The sequence below is a fragment of the Hyperoodon ampullatus genome, assembly GCF_949752795.1.
Source record: "Hyperoodon ampullatus genome assembly, chromosome: 1".
In the NCBI taxonomy this organism is placed as follows: domain Eukaryota; kingdom Metazoa; phylum Chordata; class Mammalia; order Artiodactyla; family Ziphiidae; genus Hyperoodon; species Hyperoodon ampullatus.
This window is the reverse complement of record NC_136914.1, coordinates 194,671,087-194,691,806: the sequence shown is the minus strand read 5'-3', so window position 1 is coordinate 194,691,806 and position 20,720 is coordinate 194,671,087. Positions and strand designations below refer to the sequence as shown.

At 42.6% G+C, this 20,720-nt stretch overlaps 2 protein-coding genes across 2 annotated transcripts in view; one reads left to right on the top strand and one right to left on the bottom strand.

Annotated features, from left to right (window-relative positions):
- BTAF1 (B-TFIID TATA-box binding protein associated factor 1) overlaps window positions 1-3,609 on the bottom strand; it is a gene marked incomplete at both ends in the record, with an annotated part of 94,571 nt that extends 90,962 nt beyond the window's left edge. Inside the window, one exon of the mRNA XM_079706036.1 lies at window positions 3,442-3,609. Coding sequence (XP_079562162.1) covers window positions 3,442-3,609 — 168 coding nt within the window. The remainder of the gene's footprint in view (window positions 1-3,441) is intronic.
- A 9,024-nt stretch (window positions 3,610-12,633) lies between these two features.
- On the top strand, window positions 12,634-13,410 carry FGFBP3 (fibroblast growth factor binding protein 3; the record flags this gene model as incomplete). Its single annotated transcript, XM_079705811.1, has 1 exon — window positions 12,634-13,410. Exon 1 carries the CDS (start codon window positions 12,640-12,642, stop codon window positions 13,408-13,410), a length of 771 nt encoding a protein of 256 aa, XP_079561937.1. The 5' UTR covers window positions 12,634-12,639.
- Window positions 13,411-20,720: the final 7,310 nt, after the last annotated feature.

The window sequence follows — 20,720 nt, the reverse complement described above, 5'->3', positions numbered from 1 at the left end:
CCCCAACTAGATGACAGATAATACAGGGAGAGAGGCTCTTGTGAGTCTCTACAAAACAGTATTCAAAGATTTAACAATTATAATTCAAACTGTTTGCAAACAACACTGAAAGCCTGTAACATATACTAATTTGTTTTTTTGCTGAGGTTGATTTTATGGGAGCAAGTCAAGTAGCCAGTGAGTGAGCTTGGCTGACCTTCCAGTATTCACATCTTAAGGGCAACATTGTTCTCCTACACGTGTATGCTCTTTTATTTAGGGTCTAAAGGAGTCATACATTTTTAAGTAGTATTTCACTGCATTTTATAGAGAATTTCAAATGTTATAATTGTATTTGCAATTTTAGAGAGTCACAAAGTTTTTGGGGGGGGGCTGTTTGTGGCAAGATTTAACTCATCCATGGATCAAGAGTTGACCATACATTTCACGATTTGCTACATTCTTATAATTCAAAGTACATTAAAACTAGGCCTTTACAAAACTAAGTGGGGTCTAAAAATTTTGATTACATTAAATGCAGGGTTACATTATATCCAATTTGCATTATAAAAGACCATGCTATCACAGAATTGTACTAGGTTATAAACTTATAAAACTAGTTCTGACAATGTTTATTATATTTTTAAAATTATAATTCTGGCTAATAGTCAAAGCTATAAAGTTTTTCTCCCTCAGGGAAAACTGTAAAACTCAGAAGCACTCATTGAAAAACACCAGAAATACTCTACTATACATAAATTACAGAAAAATCATGAGAGGAATTAAAACAAGAAACAAAGCACTCACTTATTCCTTTTTTAAAAAATGTATTGAGCACCTACCAGGAACGAGGCACTCTCCTGGGGATAGAAAGATCAAAGACATTCCCTTCTCTCACAGAGCTGATGCTCAAGCAGGGGAGAGAACAATTAAACAATCACTTACAAAGTATGATAAATATGACTGATAGGAGTACACGTTGGTGCAAAGAGCTCAGATCAAGGAAAACCAGAGAAGGTTTCCCAAACAAAGTGACATATGTATAGGCTTAGGGTTTAGACCTAAAAACTAAGGTTGGAATTAGCCAGACTTGGGGGGAAGTGGGGGAGGTAGGAAAAATGTTCCAGAGATAAAGACTTGCAGGTGAGAACAAAGATTCAGAATGAAGGGGAGTGGAGAAGAGAGAGAGAGATGCAGAGAACCTGAGACAAGATGAAGCTTAAAAAGGTAAAGTAGGAACCAGATCGCAAATGATCTGGTAAGATGTGTTTGTTACGGAATGTGGCCTTTATCTTAAGGCAACAGAAAACTAAAGGGTTTTAAGCAGAAAAAAGGCCATATTAAAATTAGCATATTACGGGCTTCCCTGGTGGTGCAGTGGTTGAGAGTCCGCCTGCCGATTTAGGGGACACGGGTTCGTGCCCCGGTCCGGGAAGATCCCACATGCCGCGGAGCGCTGGGCCCGTGAGCCATGGCCACTGAGCCTGCGCGCCCGGAGCCTGTGCTCCACAACGGGAGAGGCCACAACAGTGAAAGGCCCGCGTACCGCAAAAAAAAAGAAAAAAGAAAAAAGATAAAAGAAATTAGCATATTAGCAAACAATAATATAACTGAAATGAAGAATAAATTAGAAAGAGATGCCATGGGAGGCAGGAAGAGCAGAGTGGCTGCTGTTACAGGTATCTCGGATTAGAGATGATGGTGGTATGGAGGAGGACTGTGGTAATTTGTATGGAAAAAAAAAGACTGGCCAGAGAAAGATTAGAAAGGTTGAACTGACAAGATTGGATGTGGGGACTAGCTAGATTGGGGGAAAGGAAGGGAGAGCAAAGTCAAATATTATTCCTAGATTTCTGGATCTTGCAATCTGAACTTAATATTTCCCTTCTATTGGAAATACTTACAAGGTTCTAAAAATATTACAGTTTCTTTTCAGTTACACACATTGATATAAACAGTGCAAAAAATATTTTAGATTTGGTTCTAGCAAATATGATTTTTATCTCTTGAGCCATCTTCCACCTTTTCTACAATAAAGTATTAAAATGAGTCTGTATTCCACACCAAAAGGAAAAAGGAAATTTAGTTAATAAAGATAGGTGCTCAGTGCATGGAGAAAGCCAGCTTGAAATTAAAGCTTGCTATCCAAAGTGAATCCTCAGATGAAAAAGTCAAGGACTGACAGTATCCCCAAACCAGAAAGTGTCTCAAAAGTGTTTTCTGTGAACCTATTATATTACCAAAATAAGCACAGGACTAGCTCTTTCATAAGACCATGACAGGCGTTCTTTTTACAGTAGAATTTGATAGAATTTTGGCAAGCTAAATAAAAAAGATCTATGGAAAAAAAGAGCACCACCCTTTGAAATCCAATGTCAAGAACAAAAAGCACTTGCTTTCAAAACTCACTCATTCATTCAGAAGTTCAGGTGCTCTAAACTTCTGTAAACAGATTAACATTGGCCAAGCAGATTAGACGCTCTTTAATCTTTCATTTTGTCTCTATAAAAACTATAACCAATACTGTGAACATATACCGTCTACTCAGGAACGAAATTTCAAGAGCTACTCATTTCCTTAAACGTTGTACCACCTTATAAACAGAATACCATATTAAATTTGTATATCAATGTATTTATAATGTATGTATTTATATATTCATATGCTGGGGGACTATCCCCTACTTACAAACACACATGTCCACTAACTTCAAGCCTCTGACAAAATGTACTCCCCCCACTCTCTCATATTGGAGGAAAGGAGAACTTTCCTTCTACAGCTAAACAAATAAATGTCTTGCTGGTCTTTCTACAGTTTCCTATCGATGGGCATCGCTTTAAACTAGTGTAAGACTCGCGATACACCTTTCACGCCTTAGTTGAGAAAAATGATGCTAATACAATAATATGCTAAAGATTACAGTGCTGACGACTGAATGTGTACTGTCAAACAAAGGGAAGAATTATACTGTAATGTAAGGAAAAAGTCCTCAGGAAAGAACATATCCCTAAAGCCGTAAACACAAGATTTTAACATAATTAGAAGGTCACGTAGATAATATTAACTCAAAATCTCCCCGACTTCGACAGTTGCTTCCAAGTTTTCCCGTGAAATGGAGGTTAGGGATCGGCCTTAAAATGCTCAGAAAGAGAAGAGACTCTCCTAGAACTGAAAGGGGGAAGAGAAACCAGAGAAGAGAAACATGGTGAGGAAAGAGAAAAACTAGCCCTAACGCGCCAAAGGGTCTATTCAACAACAAAAAAGACATTTTTGAACCGATTTACGAGGGGTAACCCGAGCCCAAACCCCCGCAGACCGAGGGGCGAACCGCGGAGTCTGGGGAGGAAGGCGCCCAAGCCCAGTGACAATGGGAACCGTTCCTTTCTAAGAGTGGGGGCTCCGAGAGGAGACCGTGCCTCGCCCGGGCCGCCTTCCCGTCCGCTCGGGAGAAGCTAGACCCACCTGGAGACCGCCATGGCCGGGCGCCGGCGGTTCGGAGCTCCCCGCGAGCGACGCGCCGCGCTGCCGAGGCGCTAGTTTCCAGGGAGCGGAGCGGCGCAGGCCCAGGCCACGGAGCAGACAGGAGCGGCCGGTGCAGCGCAGGATGTCCCGGCGCGGGCCCTCGGGCATCTGCCCCGTCGCCTACCAGAGCTCGTCCCTGCCGCGGCCCGGGAGCAGGGGTCTGAGACGGCGGCTGAGGCAGCAGTCCTCCGACCCGCACGACTTCAAACCGGGTGCCCCCAACCCCGCTCTTTGCTGACGCAGGCGTCGGCACGCCGGACTGAGCGTCAGCGCGCCGGAAGTGACGCCCGCTCACCGCCAGGGCTCAGCTCCGCCGCCGAGTAGGAGTATGAACCCTTACGGGCTGGCTGAGCGCGCCGCCAAAAAAAGCTGTCTTTGCTCATCTAGAGGGGGTCGGTAGTCTTCATACGAGGCGAGAGAGGAGAAATGAGTCTACTTATTTTCTAGGGAAGGAAAAGAAGCGATCTAGCCAAGGTTCTGGGAGTTAAAACCTTTGCTTCTAATTCCTCACTGCCCCGATCCCCATCTCACCAGACTGCTTCTAGAGAAAGCAGAATCCACAGGACCATAGCATGCTCTAGTCCAGGTGGCGATGCCAGTGGAAGGGGTGAAATCCAGAAAGATCTGCAACGGCACTGAAGACAGGGCTCGAATGTTTGCCATCTATCTGCCATATGTTCTGCCTAGGTATTGGAGGGAAGGTATTCTGTCAACCATTTTGCCATGTCTGATTTCTTGATTGCTTGTGTTGGTACCATGATTGTCTCAACCATATTTGAAAACTCTCAGCCATTTATTTATGTATTTATTTATTTGCTTATGTGGCTGTTCAGTCGCTTAATTTATTAGACTTTTAAACATTCTTCTGTCACCTAGTGCAGGCCCTTATCACCTTAAACTTGATTTTGTATGATAGTAGTCAAAGTAATATTTCTCCAGCTTCAACTGAGCCCATCTTAAAGGCCTCCAACAGATTAATCTTCATGAAACACTGCTTTCACCGTGTCACTCCTCTGCTTATAAAACTTATCCATTGGCTTCTCATTATCTGTAGAGGCTTTGCCTCAACCCCTGGGTCTTTTTCATCTATAAAATGAGGCTAATGAGAAGTACTATAGAAATAAAATGAGGTCATGTATCTAGAAAAGCTTACAAGAGTTTATAAAGCATAAAGGGAAAGAAACTAACTTAAGAACCTATGTGCTAGGCATTTGGCATGCATTATCTCATATAATTTGTAGGCCAACCCTGTAAAGTAAGTTTTAATCTTCATTTACAGGTGAGAAAACTAAGCTTAGGAAGGTTAAGTAATTTGCCCAAGATCCAAGCTACTAATAATATTTACTGTTCATTCTTAAACAAATATTAATTTGGCCCCTGCTCTATGCCAGACACTCTGCTCGGCACCGTTTTTTTTGTTTGTTTGTTTTGTTTTTTGCGATACGCGGGCCTCTCACTGTTGTGTCCTCTCCCGTTGCGGAGCACAGGCTCCGGACGCGCAGGCTCAGCGGCCATGGCTCACCGGCCCAGCCGCTCCGCGGCATGTTGGATCCTCTCGGACCGGGGCACGAACCCATGTTCCCTGAATCGGCAGGCGGACTCTCAACCACTGCGCCACCAGGGAAGTCCTCAGCACAGTTTTATACTATTAGACAATATCTGATTAAGCTGATGTTCACACGTCTTCATATTTCACAGCCTCCTCCCACCTGCCTTCTCAGTTCATCTAACACCACTGAAACTAACAAGGAGGTACATTTACTGATTGTACACTACATTCATTTATTCAGCCAAAATTAAGTACCTACCGCATGCTAAACTCTATACTAGAGATTAGGGCTTCTAAAGAAACCAAAAACAGATAAGGTGCCCACTCTAGTTGAACTTACATTCTAATGGGAGGAAAGAGAGTGAACAGATAAACAAGAAAATATCATATCTGTATGCTATGGAAAGCAGAATGATGGGATAGAGAGGGTGATTAGAGACCCCAGACTGGGTGATTAGGGGGAAACAAAGAAGCAGCTTAATCTGAGGCCTGAAAGACAAGAGGGAGCCAGCTATGTGAAAACCTGGGGAGGCTTCCAGATAGGGGATACAACTAGTGTAAAAACCTAAGAGAAGCTGGCTATCTTGGGAGACAAGATGGGAGAGGTAGAAAGGGGCCATTGTAAGGTATTTGGATTTTAGACAAGCAATAGAAAGTCATAGGAGGGTTTTAAGCATGTGAGTAAAATGATCTGATATACATTTTAAAAAATCTTACTCTTTAATATCCAAGAGGTAATTAGATATATAGTTCTAAAGGACATATAGAAGAAAAGAAAAGGCTGGTGTTACAGATTGGTAAGGCATAGTGTAATAATCAAATATATTGAAGTAGGACTGACTTGTTTTTAAATCCTTCCTCACCACACTTAACAGTTGTGTGTCCAGGGAGTTGTATAACCTTTCTAAGCTTCAGTTGCTTCTGGGAAATGGGGACAATAATAGCACCTTATAGGGTTGTGGTAAGGATTAAATGATATAATGAATATAAAGCATTTAACCCAGTGACTGAAACTTTAAGCACTCAAAAACATTATTAACTACATTGAGTGTTCTTTTTGTTAACTATGCAACCTTAAGCAAATGACTTACCTTCTATGTCTCAATTTCCTCAGCTGTGAAATGGGGATAATATTAGTACTGGTACACAACCCTTATCTGAGACCCTGGCTAGAGATGGTTTTCTGAATTTAGAATTTTTTAGATTTTGAAAGGTAATCCAGTGCATATTATGTCACACCCTAGCAGCTTCTAGGGCAGCACCCCATAGTCAAGTACATTTATAGTTCTGCAGCAAAACATATGAATAGCCATACCAAGAGGACTAAATAAGAAACTCTAAATAGATGCATGGCAGTTTAGATCAGGTTTTGCTGCCAGATTAATTTTTTTAAAGTATCATATTCAGACCATTTTCAATTCCAGAATTGTAAATAATGGATCATGAACCTGTACTTTGTAAAGTTGTTGTAAGGAGCAAATGAGTTGATACATGATACACTTAAGAAATACTAAGTGCTAAATAAATTGTAGCTATTATTATTATTATTTTTTATCACCAGAAAGGTGGCTTCAAAAGTCAATGGCAGGGGGCTTCCCTGGTGGTGCAGTGGTTGAGAGTCCGCCTGCCGATGCAGGGGACACGGGTTTGTGCCCCAGGCTGGGAGGATCCCACGTGCCATGGAGCGGCTGGGCCCATGAGCCATGGCCGCTGAGCCTGCGCATCCGGAGCCTGTGCTCTGCAACGGGATGAGGCCACAACGGTGAGAGGTCTGTGTACCGCAAAAAAAAAAAAAAAAAAATCAATGGCAGGACTTCCCTGGTGGTGCAGTGGTTAAGAGTCCGCCTGCCAATGCAGGGGACACGGGTTCGAGCCCTGGTCCTGGAAGATCCCACATGCCGTGGAGCAACTAAGCCCGTGCGCCACAACTACTGAACCTGCGCTGTAGAGCCCACAAGCCACAACTACTGAGCCTGCGCTCTAGAGCCCGCGTGCCATAGCTACTGAAGGCTGTGCACCTACAGCCTGTGCTCCGCAACAAGAGAAGCCACCACAATGAGAAGTCCGTGCACTGCAACGAAGAGTAGCCCCTGCTCGCTGCAACTAGAGAAAGCCTGCACACAGCAAAGAAGACCCAACCCAGACACAAAAAAAAAAAAAACCAACTATACCCAGTAGGGTGGCTATTATAAAACACACACATACACACACACACACACACACACACACACACACACACACACACGCAAGAGAGCAAACAAAAAAAGTAAATAACGGGCTTCCCTGGTGGCACAGTGGTTAAGAATCCACCTGCCAATGCAGAGAACACGGGTTCGAGCCCTGGTCCAGGAAGATCCCACATGCCATGGAGCAACTAAGCCCATGCGCCACAACTACTAAGCCTGTGTCCTAGAGCCCACGAGCCACAACTACTGAGCCCGCGTGCCACAACTACTGAAGCCCACGCACCTAGAGCTCATGCTCCGCAAGGAGAGAAGCCACCTCAATGAGAAGCCTGTACAACACAACGATGAGTAGCCCCCGCTCGCCACAACTAGAGAAAGCCCACGCGCAGCAACGAAGACCCAACGCAGCCAAAAATAAATAAATAAATAAATTTATATTTTTAAAAAAGTAAATAACAAGTATTGGCAAGGATCTGGAGAAATTGGGACCCTTGTGCACTGTTGGTTGGAATGTAAAATGGTGAAGCCACTATGGGAAACATTATGGAGGTTCCTCAAAAAGTTAAAAATAAAATTAGCATATGATCCAGCAATTCCACTTCTGGGTATGTGCCCAAAACAACTGAAAGCAGCCGTGGAGCAACTAAGCATTTAACCACAACTACTGAGCCTGCGCTCTAGAGCCCACGAGCCACAACTACTGAGCCCACGTGCCACAAGTACTGAAGCCCGCGTGCCTAGAGCCCATGCTCCACAACAAGAGAAGCCACCACAATGAGAAGCCTGTGCACTGCAACAAAGAGTAGCCCCCACTCGCAACTAGAGAAAGCCTGTGCACAGCAACAAAGACTCAATGCAGCCAAAAATTAAAAAATAAATAATAAAAATAAATTAATTAAAAAAAAGAACTGAAAGCAGAAACTCAAATATTTATACACACATATTCATAGCAGCATTATTCAAAATAGCCAAAAGGTGGAAGCAACCCAAGTGTTCATCAACCGATGAATGCATAAACAAACTGTGCACTATACATACAATGGATTATTACTCAGCCTTAAAAAGGAAGGAAAATTTGACACATGCTACAACATAGATGAGACTTGAAGAAGTTATACTAAGTGAAATAAGCTAGTCACAAAAGGACAAATAATGTATGATTCCACTTATATGAGGTATCCAGAGTAGTCCATTCAGGGAGACAAAAAGTAGAATGGTGGTTGCCAGGGGGTGGAGGAAGGGAGGAATGAGGAGTTATTGTTTAATGGGTACAGAGTTTCAGTTTTGGAAGAAGAAAAACGTTCTGGAGCTGGATGGTGTAGATGGTTGCACAGCCACGTGTGAATGTACTTAATGTCACTGAATTGTACACCTAAAATTGTTAAAATGGTAAATTTGGGGGTGGGATGAATTGGGAGATTGGGATTGAAATCTATATATTACTGATACTATGTATAAAATAGATAACTAATGAGAACTTACTGTATAGCCCAGGGAACTCTACTCAGTGCTCTGTTGTGACCTAAATGGGAAGGAAATCCAAAAAAGAGAGGATATGTGTATACGTATAGCTGATTCAATTTGCTGTACAGCAGAAACTAACACAACATTGTAAATCAACTATACTCCAATAAAAGTTAATTTAAAAAACAAAAAAAAATGGTACAACTTATGTGTATTTAACCACAACTTATAAAAAGTAACTTCTAGGGCTTCCCTGGTGGCGCAGTGGTTGGGAGTCCGCCTGACGATGCAGGGGACACGGGTTCGGGCCCTGGTCTGGGAGGATCCCACATGCCGCGGAGCGGCTAAGCCCGTGCGCCACAGCTGCTAAGCCTGCGCTCTGGAGCCCGCGAGCCACAACTACTGAGGCCGCACGCCTAGAGCCCATGCTCCGCAACGAGAAGCCACCGCAATGAGAAGCCCACACACCGTGACGAAGCCCGCGCGCAGCAACCAAGACCTGACACAGCCAATAAATAAATAAGTAAAATAAATTTATAAAAAAAAAAAAAAAAAAAAAAGTAACTTCTAGTAAGACGTTACCCCTTTCTGACATGGGCATAGCACATCTGTGTGCCCTTATGTTTGTTCTGGGGGCAATGTTTTTGACAGAAAGCATGGTCTCGAATGTCTCCTTTAATAATTATGACTTTCCGGTAGCGAACTTTTTCACTGTAATTAGTGAAAAATGTCACAAGATGTCACTCTTTAGCTGAAAAACGATTCCAGTTTGGTTCAGTAGCCAATAACTATAAGTAATTCCAGAGCATCAGATAAAAGCCTGTATTTAGTGCTTTGCTCATACAAAGACGGTTTTCTGGGAAAGAGAAGGTTTCCACCTGTGAAATGTATTAATAAGCTACTCTGTTCATGAAATTTATGTTAATATTTATTAACTTCATTGGTACTAATTGTTTTTCAGTATAAATTGAGTTGGTGTAATTAAGATATAACTAACTTTGTAAGTGATAGTGAAACACAAAGCTGAAATGTAAAGATCACTGATCATTGAAAGTCAGGTGGCTTTACCACTAAATGATGTGTGACATTGGGTAAGTCCTTTAATCGCTCTGATTTCACCAGAGTGGTAGAAACATCCTTTCTTAGGTCAATATACACTACCGTATATTTACTCTGTGCTAAAACATATTTAAGTACATTCTAATTCTAAAATATTTTGGTTTTTATAGTAGTAATCAAATTGTAACTGTTAAAATACAATACCAATGGGAGTTCAGTAATAGAAAATACTGCCCACAAGAAGACATTAGGAAATATAATGAGACTTCTTGATGTCCTGAGGGAGTATTTTAGGAAAATACTTTTATTAAACAATTATAGTCAGAGGTATAAACTCTTGAAATAAAAAAGAGAGAACAGTTTTTAAAAGATAATGGAATATCCTAAAGTGTAAAAGAAAAATTGCTTTGTTTACCTGTAAAATTCTTAAGATTCAAGAACACATTAATTCTTTTTTTTTTTTTTTTTTTTTTTTTTGCATTACGTGGGCTTCTCACTGCTGTGGCCTCTCCCGTTGCGGAGCACAGGCTCTGGACGCGCAGGCCCAGCAGCCATGGCTGACGGGCCCAGCCGCTCCGCGGTATGTGGGATCTTCCCAGACCGGGGCACGAATCCGTGTCCCCTGCATCGGCAGGCGGACTCTCAACCACTGCGCCACCAGGGAAGCCCAAGAACACATTAATTCTTAAAGATTAACCATTTGAATTGGTAATATTACACTATAATCAATTTTTTTTTTTTTTTTTTTTTTTTTTGCGATACGCAGGCCTCTCACCGCTGTGGCCTCTCCCGTTGGGGAGCACAGGCTCCGGACTCGCAGGCTCAGCGGCCATGGCTCACAGGCCCAGCCGCTCCACAGCATGTGGGATCCTCCCGGACCGGGGCACGAACCCGTGTCCCCTGCATCGGCAGGCAGACTCTCAACCACTGCGCCACCAGGGAAGCCCCAAAATAATTTTTTAAACTTCTAATTTTTGTAAGAAGTTTGTAATTGAGTTATAATACCTAAAAGCAATCAAAAGACCAAATGCTCACCGCTGGATGAAATGCTGGACATTATAATGCATCAATAAATGAGGATATTACATTTTTATTAGTAGTAACAGTTATTAGGATTAAGATTATTAGGATGAGAAAAACTATCAGAAATCGTGGGTGAAAATATAGAACTCAGAATGATATAAAAAATAGAGGGCTTCCCTGGTGGCGCAGTGGTTGAGAGTCCGCCTGCCGATGCAGGGGACACGGGTTCGTGCCCTGGTCTGGGAAGATCCCACATGCCGCGGAGCGTCTGGGCCCGTGAGCCATGGCCGGCCGCTGAGCCTGCGCGTCCGGAGCCTGTGCTCCGCAACGGGAGAGGCCACAGCAGTGAGGGGCCCGCGTAACGCAAAAAAAAAAAAAAAAAAAAAAAAAAAATAGAGTGTAAATTGCGCCCAGTTAAGGATATTGACAGTTGTTTTGTTTCATTTCATTTTATTTAACTCTTAAAACTTAGATCTTTCTGTTTAACTTTTATCTTCACATGATTAAATATGTAAAAGGAGAGGGGGTGTAGTACCTAAAGGGTACAGAGTTGCTTTTTGTGGTGATGAAAGTGTTCTAAGATTAACTGTCGTGATAGTTGCACGCATGTGTGAATATATTAAAAACCATTGAATTTTACACTTTAAATGGGTGAATTGTATGGTATATGAACTATATCTCAATAAAAAGTAGGTGAAGGAAGCACTATTCAAGCTTTTTTTTTTCTATTACTGCAAATTTAGTTATGAATGCCTATTTTTAAAAGAGCATTGAAAACAAGTGGTTTTGGGGGGGAGGGATAAATTAGGAGTATGGGATTAACAGATGCACACTACCATACATAAAATAGATACACAAAGATTTACTGTGGAGCACAGGGAACTATATTCAGTATCTTGTAATAAACTATAATGGAAAAGAATCTTTTAAAAAGGAATATAGATATATACATATATATGTATAACTGAGTTACTTTGCTGTACACCTAAAACTAACACAATATGTAAATCAACTATAATTCAATTAAGATAAATAAATAAAATTCAAGTAAAAATATGTAAAAGGAAAGAAAAGAATGATTTGTTAAAATTCGCGTGATTATTTTAAACACTGGAAGCAAAAAAGATTTATATTTCATGTTACATTGCCACTTGTATCATACATCTGTGTGTCTGTGTGTCCGTGTGTGTGTGTGTGTGTGTGTGTGTGTGTGTGTGTGTGTGTCACGGTGGTGGGAAGTCTCCCAGGCAGAGAGAGAGAAGTCTGGGAGGGGCATAGTCGTGGAGGCCCGTTCTGTTCCATTGATAGCACGTTCATTCACTGGGAGCCGGCTAAAACAGACTAATCCTTGCAGTCATTCCTTCTACCTTAACAAGGCTCCGCCACCTCGCCCAGAACTCGGTAAGTTCAAAGTGCAGTAAAAGTGCGTTTTTCCAAAGAATAATCTGAAATGACATTGTAGATAATTTACTGGGGGGTGCAGAAGGGAGGGGGTGGAGGAAGGGGTGGAGGTGGTAATTATCAGGCATCGCTTTGCTATCATATTTGCAATGGGGAGAAAAACCTCAATGCGCAAATAGTTTCAAAAAGATTAGACAGTAATTGGCTTTTTCCCAGGAAACCTCTTCAGAGGGGCCACTCGCAAGCTGCTGCTGCCCACTGAAAACCGACGCCCAGAAAGTCTGGGGAGGGGGATTGGCAGGTGCCTGTGCTTGGGCCAAGGGCTGCGCCCGACTCAGTTAGTAGCCGTCTCTGCCTCTGTCCCCAGGTCCAAGGGATGCTGCTCTCCTGGCCCTGCTACCACTGAAGCGCTCAGGGGTCCCTGGAAAGCCGACCTGAGTGCAGACACCACGAGCCATGAGTCCTCTTAGGCTGCGAGCGTCTCTCTCGTTGCTGCTGCTGCTGGGTGGCTGCCTTCTCGAGGGCGCCGGGAGAAACCAGGGGGCGGCTGGCAGCGCGGTCGAGTCGGCCCCGGGCCCCGCGGGCGGCTCCTCCGGTCGCTTCGTTAGCCCCGAGCGGCACGCGTGCAGCTGGCAGCTCCTGCCGCCCGCCCCAGGGCCCGCGGCGGGCAGCGAGCTGGCGCTGCGCTGCCAGGGCCCGGACGGGGCGCGCCACCAGTGTGCCTACCGCGGGGAGCCGGGGCGCTGCCCGGTCTACGCCGCCAGCCGCTCGCACTACTGGAAGCAGGTGCTGGGTGGGCTGCGCAGGAAGCGGCGGCCCTGCCACGACCCCGCGCCGCTCAAGGCCCGCCTGTGCGCGGGCAAGAAGGGCCAGGGCGCGGAGCTGCGCCTGGTGCCCCATGCATCCCCGTTCGTCAGCCCTATTGGGGCGGACTTTCCCCGGGATCCCAAGCTCCGGGCCAGGAGCCGGGGGCAGCCCCGAGAGACCGCGCGCGGCCCCACCGCAGGGGCCCCGCCTCCCCCGAACGCACCGCCCAAAGGGAAGCCCTCTGAGAAGAAGACCAAAGGAGGCAAGAGAAAGGCTGCCTGGAACCCAGACGAGGAGCGATCTCTGGGGACCCGGCCCGATCCCCACGAGCTGGAAGAGAACGCGAAGCTCACGGAGACCTACTGTGCTGAGAAGTGGCATTCCCTCTGCAACTTCTTTGTCAATTTCTGGAATGGCTGAGGGTGCGGGCCTGGGGAGGAGAGGGGAGAGGGAGGGAGGGGATCTGTGCGCAGCCCGGGAGGGGAAGCTAAGGGCATCCTCGGCCACGAGATACTGGATAGAGAGTGGGGAAGAGTACAGGTTCTAGAATGGGTCTGGGGGGTGGAGGTGGGGCTTGGGATGAGAGTATAAAGGCTATGGAGAGTCTCTGAGACAGCAGGGAAGTTAAAAATTATTGAGTCGACCCTGATTAAGAGCAGAAGAACTAGTGGAAACAGAAGTAGGCATACCCTAAATGTGCAAAAACTGTAGACTGGGGAGAGAGACGGGTACAGAGAGGCTGAAAAAATAAGTGGGAAAAACTGACTAAGATGATGTGACTCTCGTGTGGGAAGCAGGATACAATGTACACTGTTTAACACATTTCTATTAAAATATACTCATGAGCAACTGATAACCTGAGCCAGGTTGAATTTTCAGTGTCATCTCACCTACTCAGCTGACAAGGTTACCAATTTTTTTTTCTCTTTAGGAATTAGTATGAACTTGGGTGCTCTCTCCTGTCATAGACGATCGCTATAGGGATCGAAGCCATTCAGAGCTCAAAACTGACTCCAGTGAAAAGGTTTTCAGGATGATTGCCTTTGAATTCTTTTAGAAGTGCTGCTTTTAAACAGTGATGCCTAGTGTTCTGAAACTTTCCTATTAACCTTCCAAATTCAGAAGTGAATTATAGAAGTTGAGTGCTCCAGTAGGTTTTAAAAAACAATTCTCTTTGTATTTGATCGTATTTTTTTAAAAAGCTAAAATGTAAGTACATATCTCAGAGTCATTTGGACCATTATGGAAGTCATATCTCTGTTTCATGTAATTAATTGTTAACATATTTTATTTTTTTAATTAGTTTCTGCTTTATAACAAAGTGAATCAGTCATACATATACATCTGTTCCCATATCCCTTCCCTCTTGCGTCTCCCTCCCTCCCACCCTCCCTATCCCACCCCTCCAGGCGGTCACAAAGCACCAAGCTGATCTATCTCCCTGTGCTATGAGGCTGCTTCCCACTATCTATCTACCTTACGTTTGGTAGTGTATATATGTCCATGCCTCTCTCTCACTTTGTCACAGCTTACCCTTCCCCCTCCCCATATCCTCAAGTCCATTCTCAAGTAGGTCTGTGTCTTTATTCCTGTTTTACCCCTAGGTTCTTCATGACATTTTTTTTCTTAAATTCCATATATATGTGCTAGCATACGGTATTTGTCTTTCTCTTTCTGACTTACTTCACTCTGTATGACAGACTCTAGGTCTATCCACCTCATTACAACATATTTCATTTTAAATAAGATGAAATGATAGACTTTGCATGTGTTAGGTGCTCAATAAAAACTGTATGGCTAGATTTAAAGAACTGGCAGGACAACGAAATTTTGACTGCATTTGATCTAGTTCTGACTATACCTTGAAGTTAGTTCCTAAAAACATTTATAATTGTTGGGGAAAGACAAGAACAAGTCTGCATAAGGGAAAAATCACAAACTGACAAACCCTGGGTCCTATCATTACTCTGTTTGGCCGGCATGCAGTTCTCTCATTTTTCCACCCTTCCTCCCTCCCTCCCAATTGGGATTTGTTGCTAGCATTTAAAAATTAGATAATTTCATATAAAAAGCCAGATTTCTGAATTCTCTTGTAAAATTAGATCTAATGACATTGGACACATCTTTCCACATTGCAACAACTGGCTGATGCTGAATATTGGCTGACCTCTTTAGATTAGATATATTTTCTTGAGTTTTTCCACTGCTGCTGCACGTCTTATAAATTGACTTTATTCATTTATATTACAGGGATGAACCCATGAGACATTTAAGCCACCACCAGATATAAGGGTTTTTGGCTGACCTTCTGTTTTTCTCACCTCCTCTCCTTTAAAATAATGGTAAATGCAACAATCTTACAGATACTGAACATGTCCTGAACTTTTTCCTCCTTGATCAGCCCCTAGAAAATGTAAACTATCTTTTTACCTATTCTGTACATCCTTCACACAATTGGCAAAACATTCAGATTGACCATAGTTTCATGCCACGTTTATGAATCACATTCTGAGTAACATTGACCATTAGATAAAGTCCATCTTGGCCAAGGAAAGGAAGCTCAGAGTAGCTTGAGACCACCCCCTAAAGATAGGAATGCAAGGTTTGAGGGCTCTTAATTCCCTGACCAGGGATCGAACTTGGCCCCCCTGCAGTGGACTGCCAGGGAATTCCCCAAAGGGATTCAGTCTTACAGGGCACTTACACAAAATGGTGATCAGAAACTCTCCATCTCAGCTGGGAGCCACATAAAAAGAAATAAGCAAGAAATGTGTAGTTGTAGAAGGGAGAATTATCTGATGAGGAGAACAAAATACAGTGCTCGCATCCCTGACGCGTAAGCAAGAGGGTATGTGTGATGTCCTTCGGTGACAAGGACTTGAAAGGATATGAGAATGTTTCTGGTCTTGGAGGCTTGGGGACCACAGCTGCCCTCCCAGCTCCATGGCTTTCTTACAACTTCAAAGAGCCTCTCTCCTTACTTCCTGCCCGATGCTTACAGCTGCAGAGCTTTGATGAACTTACCCCAAGTTTGTCCCTCCTGTGACCTCTGGCTCACCACATTCAAACTCTTCCCCATTTCAATTTTTAAAAGCAGGTATAAAGGCAGACCAAAGCCCTCCTTTCACTTTTGTAAAGCAAGACAGCTGCTTCAGCCCTATTAAAATTATTAGGCGGTCATTATATACAGACAACAGCAGTTAGAAAAAGATAATGTAAGGTGCCATTAATAATAGCAATCCAAGGTAAAATACCTAAGAATAAATTCAATAAAAAATATACAAGAGCTATGCGAAGAACACAGAAATACTTCTGAGGGCAGAACAGAAAGACTTGAGTAAATGAAAACATATGTGGATTATGATTATGATTATAATTAAAGAAGTCTTAACATTTAAAAATGTCAATCTGTAAATAATCTATACATTTAAACATGATAACAACAGACTACCAAAAGGATTTTTTGGTGTGAGAATTGGGCAAACTGATTCTAAAATTCCAAAGGAAAACCAAAACGAATTTGGGGACTGGAGGGGTGCAGGGTTGTATGTTTCAGAGAGAGAGAAAAAAAGGATGCTTTCATTAAGGTTAAGGGTACAATTTGAAATGGTTAAATATAGAATCTCCCAAAGGACTGCTGGCAGCACAGTGCAAAACAATGTAAATGATGTGAGTAGACTGTTTCTAGGTAACCACAGGGACTCTCCATAGAAGGCCAGAAGCTTCCAACCAGCACTTCAGTTGACTGTTGCCGCCTCTGAGCTGGGTGGTCATGTGATCGTGGTGGGGCTGAGGACCCTAAACCTTTGATCCATATGTTCTTTTGTTCCCATGCATAACGATCACAATGAGGACGATTCTTCTCCAAATCGAGACAGGGAGAGGGCCCTTATGCATTGATTTTAAGATGTGGGGAGAGAGGCGAAGGGAAGATGGCCAGTGTGGGATCCCCAGGAGGGTGAGATGTCACAGTTTATGTTTAATCATGTGTTAGTATTCCTTGGGAGTGCCACAGGGTGAAATGTTTGCCAGCATTTAGAGGCAGCTCTTTACCTTCTCTCTTTTCTCCCTTCCTATTATTACTTAAGGCTTGGGAGGGCTCTCGATTAAATTTAAAAAAGCAAAGCAAAAGAACACACTACACAACAGAACACACACACACACCATACACACACGCACACACACACAGAGGATTGGAGTATTTTGAAAACTTACTGCCTGCAGTGTGCCCAGAGGAAAGAAGTTGATTAGGACAGTCACATCTTTCATTCCTTAGCTCATACCAGCAGCCTCCACCATGTGGGTATGCAACCAGCTTCTCAGATGGGTTTGGATGTTCCTGCAAAGCCCTGTTAAAATCCACAACATAAACCCTCAGGAAAATCTGGAGGGTGAAATCACTTTGAGTAACTGTGAATGGCTGGCACCTACACTGTTATAAAAACTTTGAGTCACCGAGAAAGAAGGAGGACCTCAGTGTAAGAGGACAGCACGTATGCCTAAAAGCAGGTGGGCTGCCTTAGGAAGGCTGGGGGCAGATTGAAGGCTGGAGAGCTGAAGTTATTTGCAGGAGGGATAATTAGCCTCATGGGACCAGCTGGTAGGATGTAAGAGGGGATGGGCCAGAAGGGGCCTCGACTGAGCCCCTTTGACTGCAGCCTCGAAATTTGGCTACTGTTTAATGGTAAATTGGTTCAAAATAGTAGAGGAGGCCTTCTCTTTTAATAGTCATGAAGTTTCATTTGCGTTAAAATAACTTAGAAAACCCTTTAGACATGACTGGTGTGTTATTTTGGTAACGAATGCAGTTTCACAAAATTCTATATCAATAACATAAAAGTCCCTTTGTTTACCATTCTGTTGTTTATCTCAAAGTTTGCCACTAGATCCTAATTGAAATTCATAGACTTCCTGGTCCTTGTTAAATATTGAAAGTGAGAGCTCAGATCTAAGAGTGAGAAGGGTTAATGAGCTTGTGAACTTCTGTTGGTGGCCTGTTCCAAAGTCTGAACCCCGCATGTGTTGGGGAATAATGGCTGCTTATTAACCTCCCAGGCGGAACAGCTGGTGGGGATCAAAGGCACGCTGCACTACATGGTGTTGCTCAAACTGACTTCCCACCTAACCCCCAGGAAAGTGTGCCAGGTCCCCAGGGAGAGGTGGGTTGCACTAAACCCAGGAGCACATTGAAAGAATGTCTGTCCCCCTACAGTCTCTCTGGGAATGTACCAGGGGACCCCCTGGGAGTAAGGGATTGATTCTCAGAGCTGTAGAAATAGGGGTGGGAATACTACGATTATTGAGGCAGAGACATCACTCCAAGTAGCATTTCCCTCTTTAGGCCCTCCTCCAACATTTGCAGGGCCTGGGGCAAGAGTTCCAATGGAGGGAAGTCCACATACAGTATGTCTAAATATTAAATAATCGTAACTCAAGCTAATAAATATAGTCTATCCTCCTATCTTGGCTATACCTTTGAACAACAGAATTTTAAATATATACGTATCAAAACTATAATTTTTATACAATTGAAAGTTGGTAAAATGTCAAAGACAATGAAATTTAATGATCATGGTGCATGTCTGGGGTCCTCTTGATGGGCCGGGGAATGATGGATGAGTAATAGTGACCTATATAATTCACAAGTTATTATATTGTAATTTTTCGTCTTCATTTCAGCAAAATTGCTAATTATGCTGTCTGCATTATAACGGCAAGATTTGTGCCAGAAATGCCAAATTATGTAATAATTTTTGAGTCATCTTAGTTCTTAGGTGGCTTTTTATTAATTTCGATTTTGAGAAACTTCATTCCGCTGAGGCAGTAGCAACTGAATTTGTCAATGAATTTCTTAGATTCAGAAATGAACCGGATAGCTAGTGGGAAGCAGCCGCATAGCACAGGGAGATCAGCTTGGTGCTTTGTGACCACCTAGAGGGGTGGGATAGGGAGGGTGGGAGGGAGGGAGATGCAAGAGGGAAGAGATATGGGAACATATGTATAACTGATTCACTTTGTTATAAAGCAGAAACTAACACACCATTGTAAAGCAATTATACTCCAATAAAGATGTAAAAAAAAAAAAAAAAAAAGAAATGAACCCGAAATTTTATAAATCACATTCAAGCACTGTGTTGGAATTGCAAATGATAATTAACATTATTACAGAAAATAGCATAAAATATTTAATGTATTTGTAAAACATTTTAATTTAATCCTATAAATTGCTATCACTTATACTTCAATGTTTCATCTCTTAAAGCAATATCTAGAACCATTCAATATTAAATTCAAAGTTTCCAATTTGTTCAAATTTCTCTTCAGTTGACAGGATACCTTGCTCTACAAAGGCCAGAAAATAGGCTCCATTGAAATTAGTTTAGAATCAGTTATGAATAAATCTTTTCCTTCAAAGTCATGCAAACATTCTTTTCCTTTTGATTTCCTTATGTTTTATTAGAATGTCACTTTTGTTCATATGTCACATGCGGTTTCATTCAATTTAAATAACCAATTTTCACTAAAATTAAAAAAGTATTGTTAATTTTTTGAAAAGTGAAATAGGCAACCTTGAATCTATATGTTGTTCTTATAAGCTTTTGATAACCTTATTAATAGCAAGGGATATACCAAAAAATAAATACGGAGAGAGCACATTTTAAATTAATTTCATTTTCTATCACCAACTACAATTTGCTCTTCATTTGAAGATCTGTTTCACTTAACTCATCTCACACATGTTCTGTCTTATCTAGCTTAAGTCCAATTGCTTTAGCACCATTTCATAGGATCTCACATTGTGTGTCAGAAAGGGCAATTTTAATATGTACTTCATCAAGATGTGACATCTCTGGGCAGATCCAGAAAATAGAGCATATAATCTTTGAATTGTTCCAAAGAATGACATTGCTACTAGCACAGTTGAGACCCTGTCTCCTGAAATAAAGTCAAACTATGCACTGCACTGCCCAATATAGCAGCTATTACACACATGAGGTTCTGAGCATTTGAAATGTGGCTAGTCTGAATTGAGATGAGCTGTGAGTATAAAATACATACTGGGTCTCAAAAGCTTGGTACCCCTCCCCCTACAACACAAAAATGTAAGATGTTTCATGAAAAAATTTTATAATATTGCTTGCATGTGGAAGTGATATTTTAGAGATATTAGGTTGAAGAAAGTAAATTATTAAAATTAATTTTACCTGTTTCTTTTTATGTTTTTTTTTTTCATGTAACTACTTGGAAATTTAAAATCACCAGGGACTTCCCTAGTGGTCCAGTAGTTAAGACTCTATGCTTCCACTGCAGGGGGCACGGGTTCGATCCCAGTTGGGGAACTAAGATCCTGCATGCCACATGGTGAGGCCAAAAAAAAACTTAAATTAAAAAAAAAAATCATGTATGTGACTGGCATTATATTTCTATTGGACAGTGCTGGTGTAGAACACCAAGAATGCTTCTAGATTTTTGTCCAAAATTCTGGTTTGCACATCTTTCCCTTAACCAAGATGGTATAGGCCTATTTTATTTATTTATTTAGTCCTCTTGGAGCGGCATGCAGGGGGTGAGGTGGGGGGGGGTGGATCTTAGTTCCCTGACCTGGGATTGAACCTGCGTCCACCCTGCAGTGGAAGCATGGAGTCTTAACCACTGGACAGCCAGGGAAGTCCCCAACAACCTTTTAAATCAATACCTACAGTTGACTTTTTTTTTTTTTTCCATTTCTT